Source organism: Hippopotamus amphibius, chromosome 17 (assembly GCF_030028045.1).
Source record: "Hippopotamus amphibius kiboko isolate mHipAmp2 chromosome 17, mHipAmp2.hap2, whole genome shotgun sequence".
NCBI lineage: Eukaryota > Metazoa > Chordata > Mammalia > Artiodactyla > Hippopotamidae > Hippopotamus > Hippopotamus amphibius.
In genome coordinates this window covers 24,743,582-24,761,204 of record NC_080202.1, presented here as the reverse complement: position 1 = coordinate 24,761,204, position 17,623 = coordinate 24,743,582, and the positions used below count along the sequence as shown (strand labels likewise).

The 17,623-nt window shown below is 39.3% G+C and overlaps 3 protein-coding genes across 8 annotated transcripts in view; 2 read left to right on the top strand and 1 right to left on the bottom strand.

Annotated features, from left to right (window-relative positions):
- The window catches only part of CLTC (clathrin heavy chain), a 66,234-nt gene extending 59,821 nt beyond the window's left edge, over nucleotides 1-6,413 (top strand). For 3 of the 4 annotated variants that reach the window (XM_057714280.1, XM_057714279.1, XM_057714282.1), the window contains one exon: nucleotides 1,268-2,302. In XM_057714280.1, coding sequence (XP_057570263.1) covers nucleotides 1,268-1,392 — 125 coding nt within the window. In that variant the 3' untranslated portion in view covers nucleotides 1,393-2,302. Of the gene's footprint in view, nucleotides 1-1,267; nucleotides 2,303-6,286 lie in introns of those variants that run through there. The other variant, XM_057714281.1, reaches the window with a different exon arrangement.
- On the bottom strand, nucleotides 6,361-15,692 carry PTRH2 (peptidyl-tRNA hydrolase 2). The gene is made up of 2 exons (XM_057714291.1): nucleotides 15,466-15,692; nucleotides 6,361-6,994 (listed from the first exon to the last, which is right to left on the bottom strand). Exon 2 carries the CDS (start codon nucleotides 6,992-6,994, stop codon nucleotides 6,455-6,457), a length of 540 nt encoding a protein of 179 aa, XP_057570274.1. The 5' UTR covers nucleotides 15,466-15,692; the 3' UTR covers nucleotides 6,361-6,454.
- The window catches only part of VMP1 (vacuole membrane protein 1), a 107,751-nt gene continuing 105,780 nt past the window's right edge, over nucleotides 15,653-17,623 (top strand). Inside the window, exon 1 of one of the 3 annotated variants that reach the window (XM_057714289.1) lies at nucleotides 15,653-15,864. The gene's annotated coding sequence lies outside the window, so the exon portion shown is untranslated. Of the gene's footprint in view, nucleotides 15,865-16,500; nucleotides 16,563-17,623 lie in introns of those variants that run through there. The other 2 variants (XM_057714287.1, XM_057714290.1) reach the window with 2 other exon arrangements.

Genomic DNA, 17,623 nt, shown 5'->3' with positions numbered 1-17,623 from the left:
TGTAATAATTAGGGGGCACCTAATTCAATAATTGAATTTAGCTTATCTTCTGGGTGTTTAAATGCATAGTCTTTGTAGTCAGTTGAAAGTGAGCTTGAGCCAAGGACAGCTGTGACAGTGCTACCCTCTCACCATACCACCTCCCTGCCCGGCCCAACTGGCTAAGGAGGGGCATGTTGGAACTACGTAGCATTTTGTCAAGCCTTTCCCTCCCTCCGCCTCAGTCACCTTGAAATCTCTGCTCTTTGTCAGAGATTTGCAGACTCATGGGGTTTTTCTTTAATGATGTTCTTGTTTCCTTATCATTCCATTGTGATACTAAGAAACTAAGAAGCTTAATGAAAAAATAAAATTCTTATGTTGTTAAAGAAAATGGGGTTGAAATTTCAAGATAGATGTCAATATCAAGGTTAGAAGTGGTTTTTTAATAAACTGCTGGTTCCTAAAGAGTTCACTCACTGAAGGTGGTTTTGGTTGTTACTCACAAAAAAGAACGAAATGAGGTCACTTGTGGGAGAAATCTCGCTCTAGATTTACATTATAGTGGGAGATTGGGCACTTCTTTTGCAGGAGGTGGGGAAAGGTGTTAGGTGTACTCTCCCTCTAAATAAGCCAGGTTCTAGACAGGTCATTTCCTGTGTGTCAATAACTATTTAAACTTCATGAGAGTGTTAACTTAGTATTTGGAAGAGGTTGTATCTTCTAATCTATTTCACACCTAATGCATATTTGAATATGTCTTATCTTTTTTTGTTGTCTTTAAGTACTGGATACTTTGCTAGAAATGCATTTGATTTTGTTACCATTTAGACATGTCTAAATCAGAAATTTAAATCTAACTTTAAAAGTTCAGTTGTGTTAAAAATGTATCTATTAAAAAATTGTTTTCCTGTGCTAATTATTACTGTTGTCCCCAAATAAAAGTGCAAACACCGTGTGGTGATAGGCTTATTGCTAGATGTCTTGCCTAAGCATGTCGAGCATGCATGTGCATATTGCTTTAAATGATGTGTGAAGTAACATAATAACTGTTACAGTTCTGGCCCTCGGGCCCTGCACAGTTTTTGTTGGCTTTTTAGGCAGGACCCTTCTTAGGGTGACTGTCATGCTGAAATGGAGACAGTCAGAAGGGCCCTCACAAAATTGATTCTAAGCTGTGGTTATATTGCTAGAGTAGGGAAGACTGGGGTGTGATCATCCTACGATGCTAACAGTTTCTCCCGCCTCCTTGCCCCCCACCCCTGCTCCTTTTTGTTTTCTTCTGTAGGTCAGCCCCAGTTGATGCTGACAGCAGGACCCAGTGTTGCAGTCCCTCCCCAGGCACCTTTTGGTTATGGTTATACTGCACCACCCTATGGGCAGCCACAGCCTGGCTTTGGGTACAGCATGTGAGATGGAAAGCTGATCCTGTAGTCGCCTATTTTCGTACCGAAACATCGTCTCTACCCGCTTCTCAGTTTATAACAGGGGAAAACAGGCACATGTTCTTGTAACCTTTATTCATGAAGGACTACTTTTTGTTTCTAACTATAAACTTGGATCACCTATGTTAAAAGCTTATTTCACATTCCGCATCATTTTAGAATTTATTTTCAAAGGGGAATAGTTTCAATGTTTTATTCACTTGGGCTTTTTTTCTTCCCCCTCATTCTCTGAAGAAGTGCTTAATATTCAATCTGTTGTGAAGAACCTGATTTGCACTCTGTAGTGTTTAAAGAAAAAAAGAAAAAACTCTAATACTGAATCTCTTAAATTTAGTGTATGTAAACAGCTTACAATATGTATTGTCTAAATGCATTTAAATCTTTTATTCAAAGAAAAGCTGAAGCAAAAATATTGGTATGTGACCATGCAAGACTGTCAATGCCAACAAAGACAACACTAATCAGCATATCCTACAGTGGATTGCAGTGCTCTCCAAATTATTTGAAAAATGCATTACAGACAACTTGCCTGACTTTTAAATGAGCATAAAGGCCCTCTAACCTATGCAGGTTTCCTCGTTACGCATATAGAAAATGCTGGTGTGTTTTTGCTCACTTCACATGTAACAGGTGCCCTTATGTTGTGCTGTATCCTGTGCTTTTTCTGTGGGACCATTCCATTCAGGAACACAGAGCACCATGATTCCAGTCTGCGTGTATCTACTAACCCTTCCCTGAGGTTTGTGTATGTTGGATATTGTGGTGTTTTAGATCACTCAGTGTACAGAAGAAAGAATTCAAACAAAATATTGCTGTTCTTCAGTTTTGTTTGTGGAATTTGAAATTACTCAAAATAAATTACTGGACTGTGGAAATAATATGTAGAATGGCAGTTTTACTTAAATATCGCTCAAACTTAAACCAAAAGAACTGTTTCATATTAGAAACCGAGGCAATATAGGGAGGCATGAGAGGAGAAGTGGAGTAAGAATTGGGACGCATGAAAACACTGCATTATACTGTGTGCATTCCAGTAGTTAATAAGGTACATGCAGTAGTCTAAAGAACCAGTCAGTGCTGAAGTGGGCTACACTTCTGCTACCTCCATCATTTTAACGAAGTGGCTCTTTAGGTGTTTAAGCATTTCACTTAAATGAAGAGATCATGGATGTTTAATTATACTAACTTGAAGTAATATATAAGCATGTAGTTAACATGCTGTTCTTCAGCATGAATTGTAAAGGCCCCCAAATTATGGGTATTTAAGTTGATTTCTTTTAAACCAGTGTTAATTCTCAGTGGAGTCAGAGAGCCCCCTACCTAGCTTTGTATTGCTCTACAACTCTAAACCAAGCCACTGACCATAAACTCCACAGAAGGGTTTTTTAAAACTCAGAACTCCTGCCTTTCCCCACCTTCCCCCCACCCCCCAACATTCCTATAGGAAGTTATAGCATTAGCTGGAAAAAATCCCTTTTCCTTTTTTGGTTTGTCATAGAGAAAATACCTTGCTGCTCAGGTCCTGGGTGTACTGGTGTTTCTCCTGGATCTCTGCCCCCTTTCTTCATTTTTATCAACATCAAGAGGGAGAATAGTCATGGTCCCTGGGAGCTCCTCCTTTTCAGAGTCAAATTCTCTTGAATGTACTTTGAATTAACTGGTTTTTATCAATAGAATGATTTTTCTCTTCTCCCTTCCCTAATAGAAACAAGTTAAAATACTTTAGTAAAGGTTTTCTTATAGCATACTTAAGAATGAAGAAAATAAAAAGGAAAGCCTTGTTTTAATTTGGTGCTATGTCTGATACTGAGTTGCCACTTTAAAACCATCCATAATGGGCTACAGTAGAAAGAGAAGCTGCTTCAGTACATGGCTTAGGTTCACATTGAGAGCAAGTGAACTTCTGAGCTTGTTCCCTCACGTATATGTTAACACTATGAGTAATTTTCAAAATTATTTGTAGGAGTATGTTTAAATTACAAAACACCTAGCTCCACACTGGGCAAATAGTAAGTGCTGTACAATTAACAGACAGAATGAATTGGTAATAAACTGTAATTTAAGGGAATTTCCCTAACTTTCCTCTTAATAGGATGATGGTCAATGGTCTGGGAGAAAAGAACTAAAAACAGAAAACCAAGAGTACTGAGAGTTCTTACCATTCTAAAGGTAACTAAAATAGGAGGGAAGAAGGGGAAAGAGATTAACAGCAAACTTCTCAGGAGTTAAACATGATCTTCCTCCAAATATAAACATTATATCAAAAAAGTGATAATTGTTGACAGTCATTTCAACATAGACATTAGTATGATAGCAAGAGACCAATGATCTCCCAGTAGGGCTGCTTTAAATTTTCTGTAAATTGATTTCGTCATGCAGATATTCTCACTGTAGTGGTCCTCAGACTTTTTCTTAGGATCCTTTTATACTCAAATTATTGAAGATCCCAAAGAGCTCTAGTTTATGTGGGGTTGTACCCGTTCATACTTACTGTATTTTAGTAGTGAAAACAATTTTTTAAAACTATTAACCATTTAAATATGACAGTTAATAAACTCATTGCATGTTACCATAAGCAATAACGAATTAACCATATTTCCCCAAACAAAAGTCAAGCAAGAAGAATGGCATTGTACTATTTCTTACAAGCCTCGTTAAAGTTTATCTTAACTGAAGATTGCTGGACGCATATCTACGTCTGCATTCAATGTTACATTTTGAAGTATATGAAGAAAGTCTGGCCTCATACAGATATTAGGAAAAGGAGTATTTTAATAGCCTTTTCAGATACTTGTGGTTAGTTGAAATACAGACTTTGAAATCATAAAAATGAACTTTTTATAGTTATACCTGCCAAACATCCAGGTCTGGTTAACTAGTAATAATGTTTGATGGCAACAGCAGCTAGTTCAGCTCAAGACTCAGCCACACGTCTTCTTTCTCAAGATGACAGTCACACTTCAGTGTGCACCAAAAGTGTTTGATGTTACATAGACTAATAAGACAAACATTCAAGGGTCAAATTTAATTTTTTTTTTTTTTACTGCTTCATCAAGGACATTAAGTGAAACTTTTTTTTTTTTTTAAACTAAGTGTAGGGAAGTGAAGACTACAGTGACTACTTGTACACGTTAGGTGCCCCTGCATTGACTTGTGAAAGGTGCCAGCAGTATTGCCCACCACTGCTTTTATCATCACTGCAAATGTCAAAACAGTGGGAAAGGAAAAGAATGTCTTAGTATTAGGAAAATTGTTTTTACCCCCTGCAAGTGTCTTAGAGACCCAAGGGCTCTGCAGAGTATATTTTGTGAACCATAAGATGATGAACCCCATAAAATAAATACAAAGTACAGGTAAGCCTGATGTTTCCATAACTACCAGAATTTGTATCCTATTACATCCTAGTAGATATGCTGTGATTTATTACAGTTACTTGTCAGCCACAGCACACCATCCTGTTGGGAATGCACTGTCTTTGAACCTGGAACCATCAGTGTCTGAGGCAAGCCTCAGAAATTACCTGAGTCAGAATCATAGATTTAGGATTGAGTTCTTTTCAACTCAGTTACATGCTGTTGCATCACTTTCAAATCCAGTATAAACATTCTATTTAGAAACAGTTGCTACTGTGGCATCATTCACAGTTGCAGTTTCTTCTGTGCTGTCAGATGCCAGTGTAAACTATAAAACTGACCAAATAAAACCTTTAAGACTGGCTGCAGTACAGTCTTTAGTGTTCTGCCCAGACTCCACTGACCTTAGGCCTTGCAGTTGTGCAGTTATTATTGCTTATGTTGAAGTTAACTGCTAACTAATGCTAATTGTTGAAGTTAACCATGGAGAGCTGCAGTCACTTAATATGTCCCTGTTACCAGAATTCTCCAACAGTATCGTAGTTCTTAGGGATATACTGAATTTAGAAATACCGTCAGGATCCCCCTAAAGAAGGCTTTCCAAAAAAATGGATTTTTGGAAAAAAAAATCAGGAAGCTATGTGGCTTTTGGGAGCTGGGACATTCATATTCTGGGCAGCTGGTATAACACAGTAATTACTGGAATTGTGTCATGCTAAGTGTATAAAGATCAAAAGGGAAATAATTGAATCGTCCAGTTCCTTGAGTTCTAGGTAAAGAAATAGTGGGAAGACAAGCTACATTCACTTCACAACTAGCATAAATTCTTATGTGGGCCCATTACCACCTTCAAGGTCCATACAAGTCACTTCACAAATTTCAATGCCTTCATTGTTAGGAAAGGGGGAACTAGAGAGATGTGGGACCACTACTGAGAAACTGGCCAGTGTGGGTCAGGGAATGAACATGAAACACAGCACGGCACAGGTGGGTTATATCAGTGCTATAAAACCTTAAAGACAAATCCACAGGTTAGATTTTAAACCCATAGTGAGTGGCTACACCATGATCTATTAATAAAATAGGTAGTCATCCAAAAACAGGGCAGGAAAAACAAACTACAGTTTGCATCTAATGGGAGTACCCTTGAACCCCTGATCCTCCAAGGGGAACGGCAGCATAGTCTTGCGGAAGAAGAGCTATTAACACACAAAGGGGCCTAACCACACAAGGGAAATGCTGTTTCCCACCTCATCTTGCGGAAGAAGAGCTATTAACACACAAAGGGGCCTAACCACACAAGGGAAATGCTGTTTCCCACCTCATCTTGCGGAAGAAGAGTTATTAACACACAAAGGGGCCTAACCACACAAAGGAAATGCTGTTCATGCTATTTCCCACCTCGTAACCCAATTTTATTGTGACCTGTGCCTCTCGTTTATTTCAGCACCCATCACTTGAACCACCAAGCACTATTTATTAACCCAACTTTTTTTTTTTTCTTTTTAGCCCAAGATAACTGTGTAACAAGGCCAAGTACATGATAGAAGAACACAGGAACGGACTTTCACCTCAAGAATATATAAGTTGGGGGAAGAAATGTAGCTTTTATTGTTTGAATTTGACACTTTCAAACACTTGTGGTGGTAGGAAGACCATCACCATACAAAATTCCACCTAGTAAAGTTTTAGGTGACCAGTGACCTTGTCAATTAGGTCTGCTGGTCCTGGCCCAATTCCTAGAACAGTTCGAGAGCCTGGTGCAATCTGAGTACGTCCTGCATCTTGGATTAAACTTACAGTCAGTCCCAGCATTTTTGCATGGGTCAGTAATTCAACCAGAGTTTCTTCATCAGGAGCTTTGACCACCACTTTGGGCTGGCCACAGTATTCCCACTGTTTGAGTAATTCAGGGTTTCTCCTTTGAATTTGCTTGTAGGCAGAAACAGCAGCATGAGAGCACTGGGCAGCCACTTTCCCTTTTCCCATCTTTAAGTCATTTCGAACCACAAGAATCATTTTGTACTCCCCACCCTCTCCTAAGATGCTTGCTTCTGTTCCAGTGTTAGCGTCTGTCTCGCTCACCAAGCTCTTGGGGATCATTCCAAAGCGTACTCGGAGGCCCCAGCCAAGGCACATGCCACAAGCAACTCCAGCAGCCAAGCTGAGTGCACCAGGATTAGTCAAATATTCCATAACCAAGGGTTTGGAGATCATCTGAAAGGAAAAGAAAGTTGTCACTATCTAGCAATGGAAATTTATAGGCTTATCAGATTAAAACATCCTGACAGTATACAAGCAGCAATATTTTCATTCATCCAGAAAAAAAGGCAAAACATGTTTTGGACCTTAGGCATGTACTGTTTTTTCTCCCCTGTGTACTAGAAAAGATTCAAGAATGCAGGGGAAGCAGTTTATGTCGTTTTGAATCTCAGTGTGAGGAGCACATCTCTCTTTCTTCGATACAACAATGCTCTGTTCCTCAGTCTTCACTAAGTCTTGCGGAGAAAGGAAATGTTCTGTTTTACCAAGATGCCTAAAGGATCTAGAGAAACCAAGAGTAACATTCTTTTTCTGGAATACAGTGCTCATTTACTTGTGTCTTCGTAATGCAGTAGTTCTCACTGCGGATGGTAGCAACCCCTCAGAGAAGTTCCTGGTTGTCACAACAGTGGGCTGCTGACATTTACTAGACCTTGGCACGGAATGCTAAAAGCCTTACACGTGAAGATTTGTCCCGCCGGACATCACTGTAGGTGAAAAACTATTAACGTCTGAAACTAGAACCCAATTTCATTTTGCATACGAACACAAAGTATTTTTTGCATAGTTTTAACACACTCAATTTACCAGTAGTATAAGGATGATATAAAACAAAGGAAGATGATCCTTTATCCTTTATTATTTTAGAAACTCCTATTACCCCAGCAAAGCTGTTATGGTACCTGAATCATCAATAAAGCACTTATATCAGTCTACATTTGAGGCTGCTGGATTCTTAATGCTTCAGGGTGTAGACACAGTCATCAGTTTCTTCTAGTGGAATAAACAGTATCTAAGCATTTATACACTGAAATACATGGGGCCATCATGTCTGTAGAACTTATAAGTGGTGTATAATCTGCGTGGCATAGATGGCAGTCCTGGAAATACATATTTTATCATAAATGTCTTTTTTATTCTCATTTATGTTAAAATTAGGACATACTAATGTTTTTGAAATTACATGGTAGGCGAAGTGTGCAATGTTATCAAATATTTTAAAATGAGGATAATATAGGGGATGTTACACTTTTTTGAGATATAATTCATATACTATAAAATTCACCTTTTGAAAGTGTACAATTCAGTGTTTTTTAATATATCTACGATGTTGTGCAACCATCACCACTAATTCCAAAACATTTTCATTGCCCCCAAAAGAAACCCCTATACCCATTACCAGTCGCTTCCCACTTTCCCCTCCCTAGTCCCTGGTAGCCACTAATCTACTCTGTCTTTATGGATTTGCCTATTCTGGACATTCATATAAATCAAACCATACAACATGTGGCCTTTTCTTTCAGGCTTCTATCATACAACAAAATATTTTCAAGGTTCATCCACGTATCAATACTTCACTCCTTTTTTACTGATGAATAATATTCCATTGTATGGGTATACCACGTTACCTATTCATCAGTTGACCAACATTTGGGTTGTTTCCACCTTTTGGCTGTTATGAATAATGCTGCTATAAATACAGGTTTTTGTGTGGACATTTGTTTTCATTTGTCTTGGGCTTACACCTAGAAGTCCAATTGCTGGGTCATGTGGCAACTCTGTAACTTTGAGGAACTGCAAACTATTTTCTAAAATGGCTATACAATTTCACATTCATTACAAATGATTTTATTTTTAAAAAGTGTGTGTCAGGCCTGGTAGGGTTGAGAACCACTTCTTTAGTGCCTTATGACTCAAGTCTCAAATTCAGAAACAAAAAAACCAATGCCTTTGCAAATAGATCTTCATATAAATCATGGTGGTCTCCAGATCTCAAAGGACTGGGAGGATTATGAGATAAACCAGGCTAACAGACCTTCAGTAACTGTTAGAGAATGAAGGAGTACACCCAATATCTGAAGGAAAAGAAAATGTCTATAAATTCTTTTGTCTTCAAACTATAAAAATATAGTTTAACACGTTACACTGCCGTACTATGTATCTTGCTTTTCTGAGTCAAAGTTACGGTTAATAAAAAAGTGAAAGAACCAATATCCGCACACTTGCACTCTCAAATTCAAACCCTGCGCTCCCCAGAACAAAACGAATTTCCCTGAAATTGCTACTTAATGTTATAAAACCTGTATCTTCACTTCCTTGAAGTCTATTAGAATCCTTTACTATTCAGTTACTTTCTGAAACACCTACCAAAAAACCCTCTGCATTTTATAGTAGTTCATGCATCCCCTTCTCTAGTTTGGATTCTTTCTAGAGCCACCTTCTTAAATGGCCAACTTTTACAGATAAAGAGGCAGGAATACCAGGACAGTGTAGTGAGGAAGATATTTTCAGAAGCTGATAGCACTCTAAGACACACTGTCCATTAGTTTTGGCAAGAAACTAATGTGGGGTAGTTGTGGGGCAGAAGCTAGTTTGAGGTGGGGGCCAAGAAATAGAAACAAAGTGAAAGCAGAAAGAAAAAGCAATAGGTATAAGGGCATATGGAGAAAAAGGAAAGTGGCTTTTTTTTTTTCTTTTTCCACTTCTTAAGATGGAAAGATGTGTATATTTAAATGTTGAGCATTTTTAAGTGTTAACGGATGAACCCAGAGAAAGGGTACGTAGATGCTCAAGATAGGGAAAGAATAATTAATAATACAAAGCAGTAGGTGGGAGGGGACCTAAAGTCCTTGTGAAGAGATTTGGTCTTTGATAGAAGGGACACCTTTCCCAGTGTAACAGTTTTAGATGCAGGTAGGTCTGTGGATCTGGAAGCAGGAAACTGTTCCTTGGAGGGAGGGAGTTTGTACAAAAGTCAAGCTGGAATTGAGAAGCAGAAGACTGAAATAAAAGTTACAGCAAAACACAGTAGGACTGCAGAGGAATGTTGAAAACATGGTTAGGATTAATAATGATTTTATAACAGTACCTCACCTACCAGTTGTGATTTTCTCTAGCAGTACTTAGCAGCCTGAGTATAGGTAAAAACATAGATGACTTCATACTTCACAGAGAAAACAGAAACCAAAAGACTAAAACCACCTAATCAGTGTCTCCAAACATATAAACTAAATCTGCTGCACCCATATTCTTCCCTTACCCTCCCCTTTTACAACAGATAGTTGGATTTATCCAGGTTTGAATTCTACTAACAGTAGGCACCAAGACACAAGGGAATAAGGGAATTTAGGGTGAGGGCAAGAATGTCTGAAATGATAGCCCATGAAATCCATATTCTTAGAAGATGATTTAAGGACAGAAAGGTGACAGAGGATATCCACATGCTATTAAGAATAGTTATGATGGAAGTAAGCTGGAAAGGCAGATGGCTGTGGTTAGAGAGAGATGTCTGGGGTTTTGAGTTTGGAAATGGAACATTACAAGGTGATGTAAAGTCCCGAGTACAGCTACAGAAATAGGTATCCGAAATATAGTCAGAAGTGTGTCATTAAGCTCATCTGCTTTCTTAATTTTCATTTTTATGATCTATTGCCTCCTTACTCCACAAATATTAACTGGTCCTGCTCTAGGAGCTGAGGGAATACAAGAAGACACAAAGGAGAAAAAGTCCCTTCTCTCATGGAGCTTACATTCTGTAGTGGTTTAGAGATAACCCAATCCTAATTTTGAATTTCTTTCATTTTATTTTAATAAAACTTCCTGTTTTCATAGCTCACAGCTTCAATGGTACTTTGAATGTATTGTGTCATTTGATCCACATAACTGTAAGTCATTTCTTTATATTGAAAATGAGAAAACTGAGGCAAAGATAAGTTAAAAAACAAAGAAACAAACAAAAAGTTTGCTGGCTTCCTATATGCCAGACACATACACCTTGTTAGACTGGAATATGGTGACTGATGAATAACGCAGGCCACTGACAGTTGTGCATAGACGAGTGAAGGAGAAGACAATTACAAGGCAGGTAAATGTTATGAAAAGATGTTAGGGGAGCACATAAAGTGCTTCAGCTCAGTTTATGAGATCCTCGAAGGCCTCTGGAGGAAATATTTAAAATGCAACAAAGGATCAGTAAAAAGATAGAAGGAGGAAAGATCATTTCAGGCAGAAAGAATACCAAGTGGGCAAGCCAGAGCAAAGAGATACAGTATGTCAAATGACCTGAAAGCAGTCCAGACAGCTGGCACACGGAGGGGAAGAATGGCAGAGAACAAAGTGAGGAAAAAGGGAATGATGCAGATCACAGAAGGCTTTGTAAGCCATGTTCAACAGTTTGGAATTTACCCTAAGGACAACGAGAAGCTGATGCAGGGAAGTGATTTTTGTTTTCTAAAAGATCACCTAGGACTTCAGTATAACGAATGAATGAATTAGAAGCTGGCAAGAACAGATATAGGGGATTGATCAGGAGGCTGCTATAATGTAATAACAGTAACAGTTAATAACTGCTAAATATTTTGCTATATATTAGGTATTGACACTCTATATGAATTGTCTCCTTCAATGTTCCCAACAGTCAAGGTAAATATAGAATTATTATCCCCATTTTTCAGATGTGAAAATTGGGGTACAGAGAATGTAAGTTGCTCACTCAAGTTCACAAAGCTAGTAAATGGTAGCCTGACTCCACAGCCTGCATTCTTAACACTACTCTGTTGCCTTTCCTGTTAGTCTAGATGAGATGACAGTCACTTAGACAAGAGTAATGACAATGGTAAAAGAAAGAAGTGGCTGAGGCACACCTGTATGACTTGGTGACTCACTGGAAGTCTGGTGATAAAAGAAAGGGAGAAGTTTAGGATAACACCTAGATTTCAACAAATGGAGACTGGAGGTATACTATTTACTGATGAAGAGACTCTGGTGAAGGAGCAGGTTTGAAAGTAAAAGATACCAAAATCAGTTTTAGATATATTACAGCTGATTTGACCAAAAGACATCCTGGTCGAGATGTCCAGAAAAAAAACAAAAAGGCAAATCATTTAAGGTCAGAAGATAAGCTTAGGCTAGAAATACATATTTAAAAGAACTTAACATATAACTGAGGTTACTGAAGTGATGAAACTGGGTAAGGTCACTGGGTCAAGTATATAGAGGGAAGAAAGGGCTAAACAGAACTCTGAGGAAACAAGTGTTTAGGGCTTAAAAGGAGAATGACAAGCAGTGACCAGAGGGTCATAAATGGTTAACTCCTCAGCACCCAGTTTCAGTCCTCTTTCATTGGTGTACCTAAAATAGTGACAGGGCTGTACTGACATAGTACTTTATGGCTCTAGATGTCTCTGCAGCCACCAAAAAAAAAAAAAAAAACAATTCTTACTAGAACCCACATTTATCTCATAATGCATCTATCATTTAGTTACTACATGATGCTTATATATCAGCAGGACTTCTCTCCGATAATCTAACCAGACTACAAGTAGAACAAATATTCAATTATATAAATATATATATGTATACACACACACACACACACACAAACTTCTATGTCAAGAATTAGAAGAATTCTCTGCACCAATTTCTAGGTTGCAAAATAAGCAAATATTCCACATACCAGACTCAGGTGCTATCTGGAGAAAGGAACTACATATAGAGGACCTATTATATGTTGAATATACTCATCTAAAATGTCATGATGGAAAGTTTCTCAATTTCTCAGCTTTATTTAAAAACAGATATACCAATAACAGCCATCATAAGAGAAAGCAGAAAAAGTTCCAGAAATAACCAAGTTTATTGCTTCTGTCCCATATCTTATGAAGTCTCTAACTCTAAAATGTTGAAATTAATACTAGCATCTCTGTTCTTCAGGATGTTCTAATCTATCAGCCTGATCAGATCAACATCTAATCCCTGTAAAAGATGTTTCAGACTGTCCCCTTTTCTGCATATCTATTATAAACATATATCAATAAACTCAGTGCTTGAGACTAAGGTAAAAATAACTATTCTTAGTCTCATAGATAATCCTGGGCAATGATGGCATTGTACAATGAACATGTCCTATAAAACCCTCCCCTTGGTGCCTTCTAATTTCTCGGCTTGTGATTCCATTTCCTCCTGAATCATGCTCTACCCATTAATCCTGTTCCACTAGCTACTGCTCCCTGGCCTTTTCCAACCTAAAAATCCTTCCTCTTTGACCCTTAAACCGCTGCCTCACTTTTCCTCTTCCCTTCATCTCTAAACTTCTTCAGTTACCTGCCTCCTTTCCCCACTCGACTGAAACTGCTAAGGAATCAGACACTTGCAAAATTGCCAAATGCAGTTGCCTCTTTTTTAGGGCTCATCTTGAGTTTTCTGCACCACTCACTGATAACTTTCCTTTAAACTTTCTTCCCTTGAATACTTTAACCCAACATTCACCCCATTATCATCCTATTTTTCTGATACCACAGTCTCTTTCTCTGGCTATATGTCGTCTGTTTGCCCCAGATGTATGTATAGCCCAAGTTTAAACATCTGGCCCTCTTTTCAGTCCGTACTTATGTTGTCCTACATAGCAATCATTAGCCAAATGTAATGTAATTTAATTACATTGGTCAAAGCGTAACCATTAGCCAAAGTGTAATTTAATTACACTTAATTAAAACTAAATAAAAATTCAGTTCTTCAGTTACATTTAACCACATTTCAAGCGCTCAATAGCTCAACAACTTAAAAGTGGCTAGGCACCACTGCATGAGTTGGCAAGATATAGAACATTTCCAGGACTGCAGAAAGTTCTACTGGACAGTGCTGGTCTATATACTCTCTTTCCATTCAATCAATCAATCAATCAATCAGTATTTACTGAGGGCCTACTGTGCACAGTTCTGGACCCTGGAGATAGAGCACTGAACAAAACAAGTCCTACTCTTCATGGAGCTAACACTCGAGTAGGGGGAGCTAGAAAATAAATAGTTTTTCAAATGAAGAATCTCACTTACTCCTGAATCAACAAATGGTGAGGGTTCCTAGAGCCTCTTCTGGGTACCACACTTGAACTTCCAGCTTCTGCTAGATTTCACCACTTAGATGTCTATGAAGTGGTCTGTGTCCTACACTAAACTCAGTATCTTCCCTGCCCTCTCAAACTTCTTGTAATCTTTCCATATTTGGTTCACTTGTGCCCTAGTTCATCCTAGTTCATCTGCCATTATAATTCACTGTACTTCTAAAGCACAAATCTAATCCTGTAATTTCTCTGCTCGAAAATCACTGGATAAACACCTAAGGAATAAGGAAACCGAGTCCCCCTAAAACTGAGTCCCCTTACCAAGTTTCTGATTAATCTCTCTATCCAAAACTTTATTCCCTTTCCTGTCCACTGTGACCTCAATCCTGCACTAACTGAACACTAACCAACCAGAGCTGATGACTGAAATTGCTGTTGTCAATAACACTGTCAATATACTAAAACTGCTGTTGTAGATATCATCTACCACTGGGGTTGTTTTTCCAGGGCAAAATGAGCTAACAGACCCTGGAGCCATGGACCACCTGGCCAGAGAATCATAAATCAGACACATCCTCACTCATGAAACTACAATTAAGAAAAGTCACCGAAATGTCACAAGACGATAATTAACCCTTTGTTCTTCCCCTTTAAAAAAAAAACCCTAACTCAAACACCAAGTTGGAGTGGATTTGAGGCTTGTCTCCCACTCTCTTGCTTGGGGCCCTGCAATAAAGGTTGTACTTTCCTTCACCACAACCTGGTGTCAGTAGGTTGGCTTTGCTACCCATTGGGCGAGTGGACCCAAGTTCGGTGGGGTAACAATAAAACATAAATCCCTTAGCAGGAATTCCAAGAATTACACAATTTGGTTTCAATCCACTTCATCCCACTCTTCTGCTACACAGTGAGTAATTCAGCCACACCAAATTACTAGGTATTTTCAAGGAACAATCGCTCCCGGAAATAACATTCTCCACTTAAACACATAAAATATCCTCTTCACCCATGAAGGTGTAGTTCAAACCAAACCTGTCTCTGAAGTCTTTACCACCCGCCAGTCAGTCCTAATTATTTACTTTCCAGAGCCGCTGTAGCAGTAACGCATAACCACTGTAGAGCATATCCTCAACATCTAGTACAGTGCCTGGGATTGTTAAAGAACCAAATACTCCTTTAAAATTATGTCTATGTGACACGGGGACAATTTTTCGATCATATTCTTAAGAGGCCTTTTCTTTCCCCGGAGGACTCAACTCGCTATGCTGTGGATATTCAATAAATACTCAGCAGAGTGTGAGGCCTGCTCAGTATTTTCTCACATTCGGAGCGAGTGAATCAATGCTGCCTGAATGGAGGCGTAGCCTGGGAACTAGAAATTCTGGGTCCTTCCCCTCCCCAGCGGCTTGGTTCTTTCTTCCAAAAGACGAATGGCCGAACCTGAAGAGTGGCTCCAGCGGCCACTGAGCGGAAAACAGTTTACAAAGAAGATGAAAGTGAGGGGGTGGTTACAGAATGAGATGGGAAGAAACATTCCAAATGGAGAGAGAATGAAGAACATCCCTCTTCCTATGAGAGGCCGACCTACCTAAAGCACCACTCCTCCGCCTCACTCGCGCCTTTCCGTTCTTCACTTCTGGGTACCAAACACGCGTCTCTCGCGCGAGTTACCTCTTCCGGGGTTCCTTGACAACAACTTCCGGGTCAAGAACCGCGACGAGAACAGTCATTCTTCCTCTCGCCCCGCCCACAGGTCCCTAACCCAGACCCGAACTGAAATCCCGCGACGATCGGCTGAGGTGGCCGAAAGCAGAGGGGAACGTTTTTCGTTTGGAAGCGGGCTCCCGGAGAGGGGGCGGGGGGAGAAAGGACCGGAAGTGACGTGAGCGAGTTCCGGTTGGCCGGAGCCCAGCGGCGGGTGTGAGAGTCGGTCCGGAGCCGCTTCCAGGATCCGGAGATCCGGAGAAGCCGGAGTCAGAGCGGGTAGGTGAGCGAGCGCGGGGAACTGGGAACGGACGCCTGAGACTGTCCTCAGAGCTTGATTTCTTCTGCACTTAGACGGTGCAGATCTAGGTCACCGTGCTTTCGACTTCAAGCAGTGCTTTACAGCGCTGCTGATTCTCAATCTGGCAGTAGATTATTTGGGTTCATTGTACCGGTGCTTGGCCACCGGTACATTGAACCCATGCACTGGACTCCCAACCATTCCCTCTCATAGCGGCGGACTTGGAAGCCGTTCTAAGCTTCTATAGAGTATCCATCTCCTCTTCACCTCCGGGCGTCGAGGACCTTAGTGTACATGAGGAAGATCTTCCCTGCTGATGACCAAGCTGTTTCTCAGCATTTGTCAGTTGGGTTCTTGCCCCCTACCCCAACCACTAGCATGTGATTCTATCATGTATCCATTTCTAAACAAAATTCAGACGTGCAGGTGCCTTTCTAAAGCATTGGAGGCCAAGAGAATGGGGCCTTCCTTCCGTAGATCTCTAGCAGAGGACCTTCGCGTTATTTCCCACTACTTTCGTGAAGAATAGCGTTCTCCGCCTTTTCCAAATCCCTGACCCCCTGTATTTCTTTACAGTGAAGGTGTTTGCAATGAAACATGAAGGTTAGCCTAATCTCTAAACTTCCAATAAGCCATATATGACCCTGTGCCACACTGCTTACGACTATTTGTGACCTCCAGTAAGTTTTGCACTATTATCTTTTGTTTTCCTGCAAATTCATGCAAAACTCTCATAATACATAGGCTCTGGCACTGTTTACCTGTCTTGACAACATAGCTCCTTTTCCTAACTTTAATGTCTTTCAGTTCTCCTTTGGGGCTTGTCAGAATTTTGTAGACAGATTGCACTGATTCTTTGGAGAAGTTTGTACAAGTATTTCTAGTGTTGTAATGGCGGAGAATTTAATGTTCTGACTGCTACTACCTATTAGTTGTATTATCATCAGTCCTGATTTTAGTTGTGTATTCTTAGCATAAATGATGATAGTAAGAAACTATTATTTACTAGGCAATATTTTATGCATTATGGATTAAGTTTTTATTGACCTTTGGAAGAGGTGGTGGTACCCAGACAAATGTGGCCAATTTGTGTAGGTGTGAAATGACTTTACAGTAGAAATCTTTTGTATTTTACTTCTTTGCCTATATTGTTTTAAAACACTGGAGCATTTTTTTTCCTTTGAGGAACATATCCTACTTGATTAATAGAGTTTAATTCCTGTGATTCACATTCCAGAATAACCGTTTCTGAAATACTTCAATAAATGATTTAATGCCTTTTAGAAATTCAGTGCCTTATAGCTAGTTTAGTCAATTTGTTGTTTATTTACATATTGTTCTTATCTTTGAGTTAGAAAATTTTTTCACACTTGTCTTCAAAATGAGGTAATGAGATTTTTGAGATGTGGAATTATATAAATTAGATGTTATCATTATTTTTAACAGCTGGTAAATTTGCTTTTTTACTTCATAACTGCCACACCTGGTCTTATATTCTTTTTGTTCAGTCCAGTTACCCAGGGACTGAGTATCCAAATTTTCTCATTTTCCAACTTCTTCCTGCCTTTGGCTTGAATTACCACTTTTTAGGATTGAAAAGATCATCAGACTTTAAATCAGAAGATCTAAATTGGAACCTGGGCTCCAACACTTCTTGAGCGTAGGTTGGCAAGTTACGTAACTTTCTGAACTGATTTGGATTGTGTTGATTAAAAGTACTGCTTACTTCATAGGATTGTCA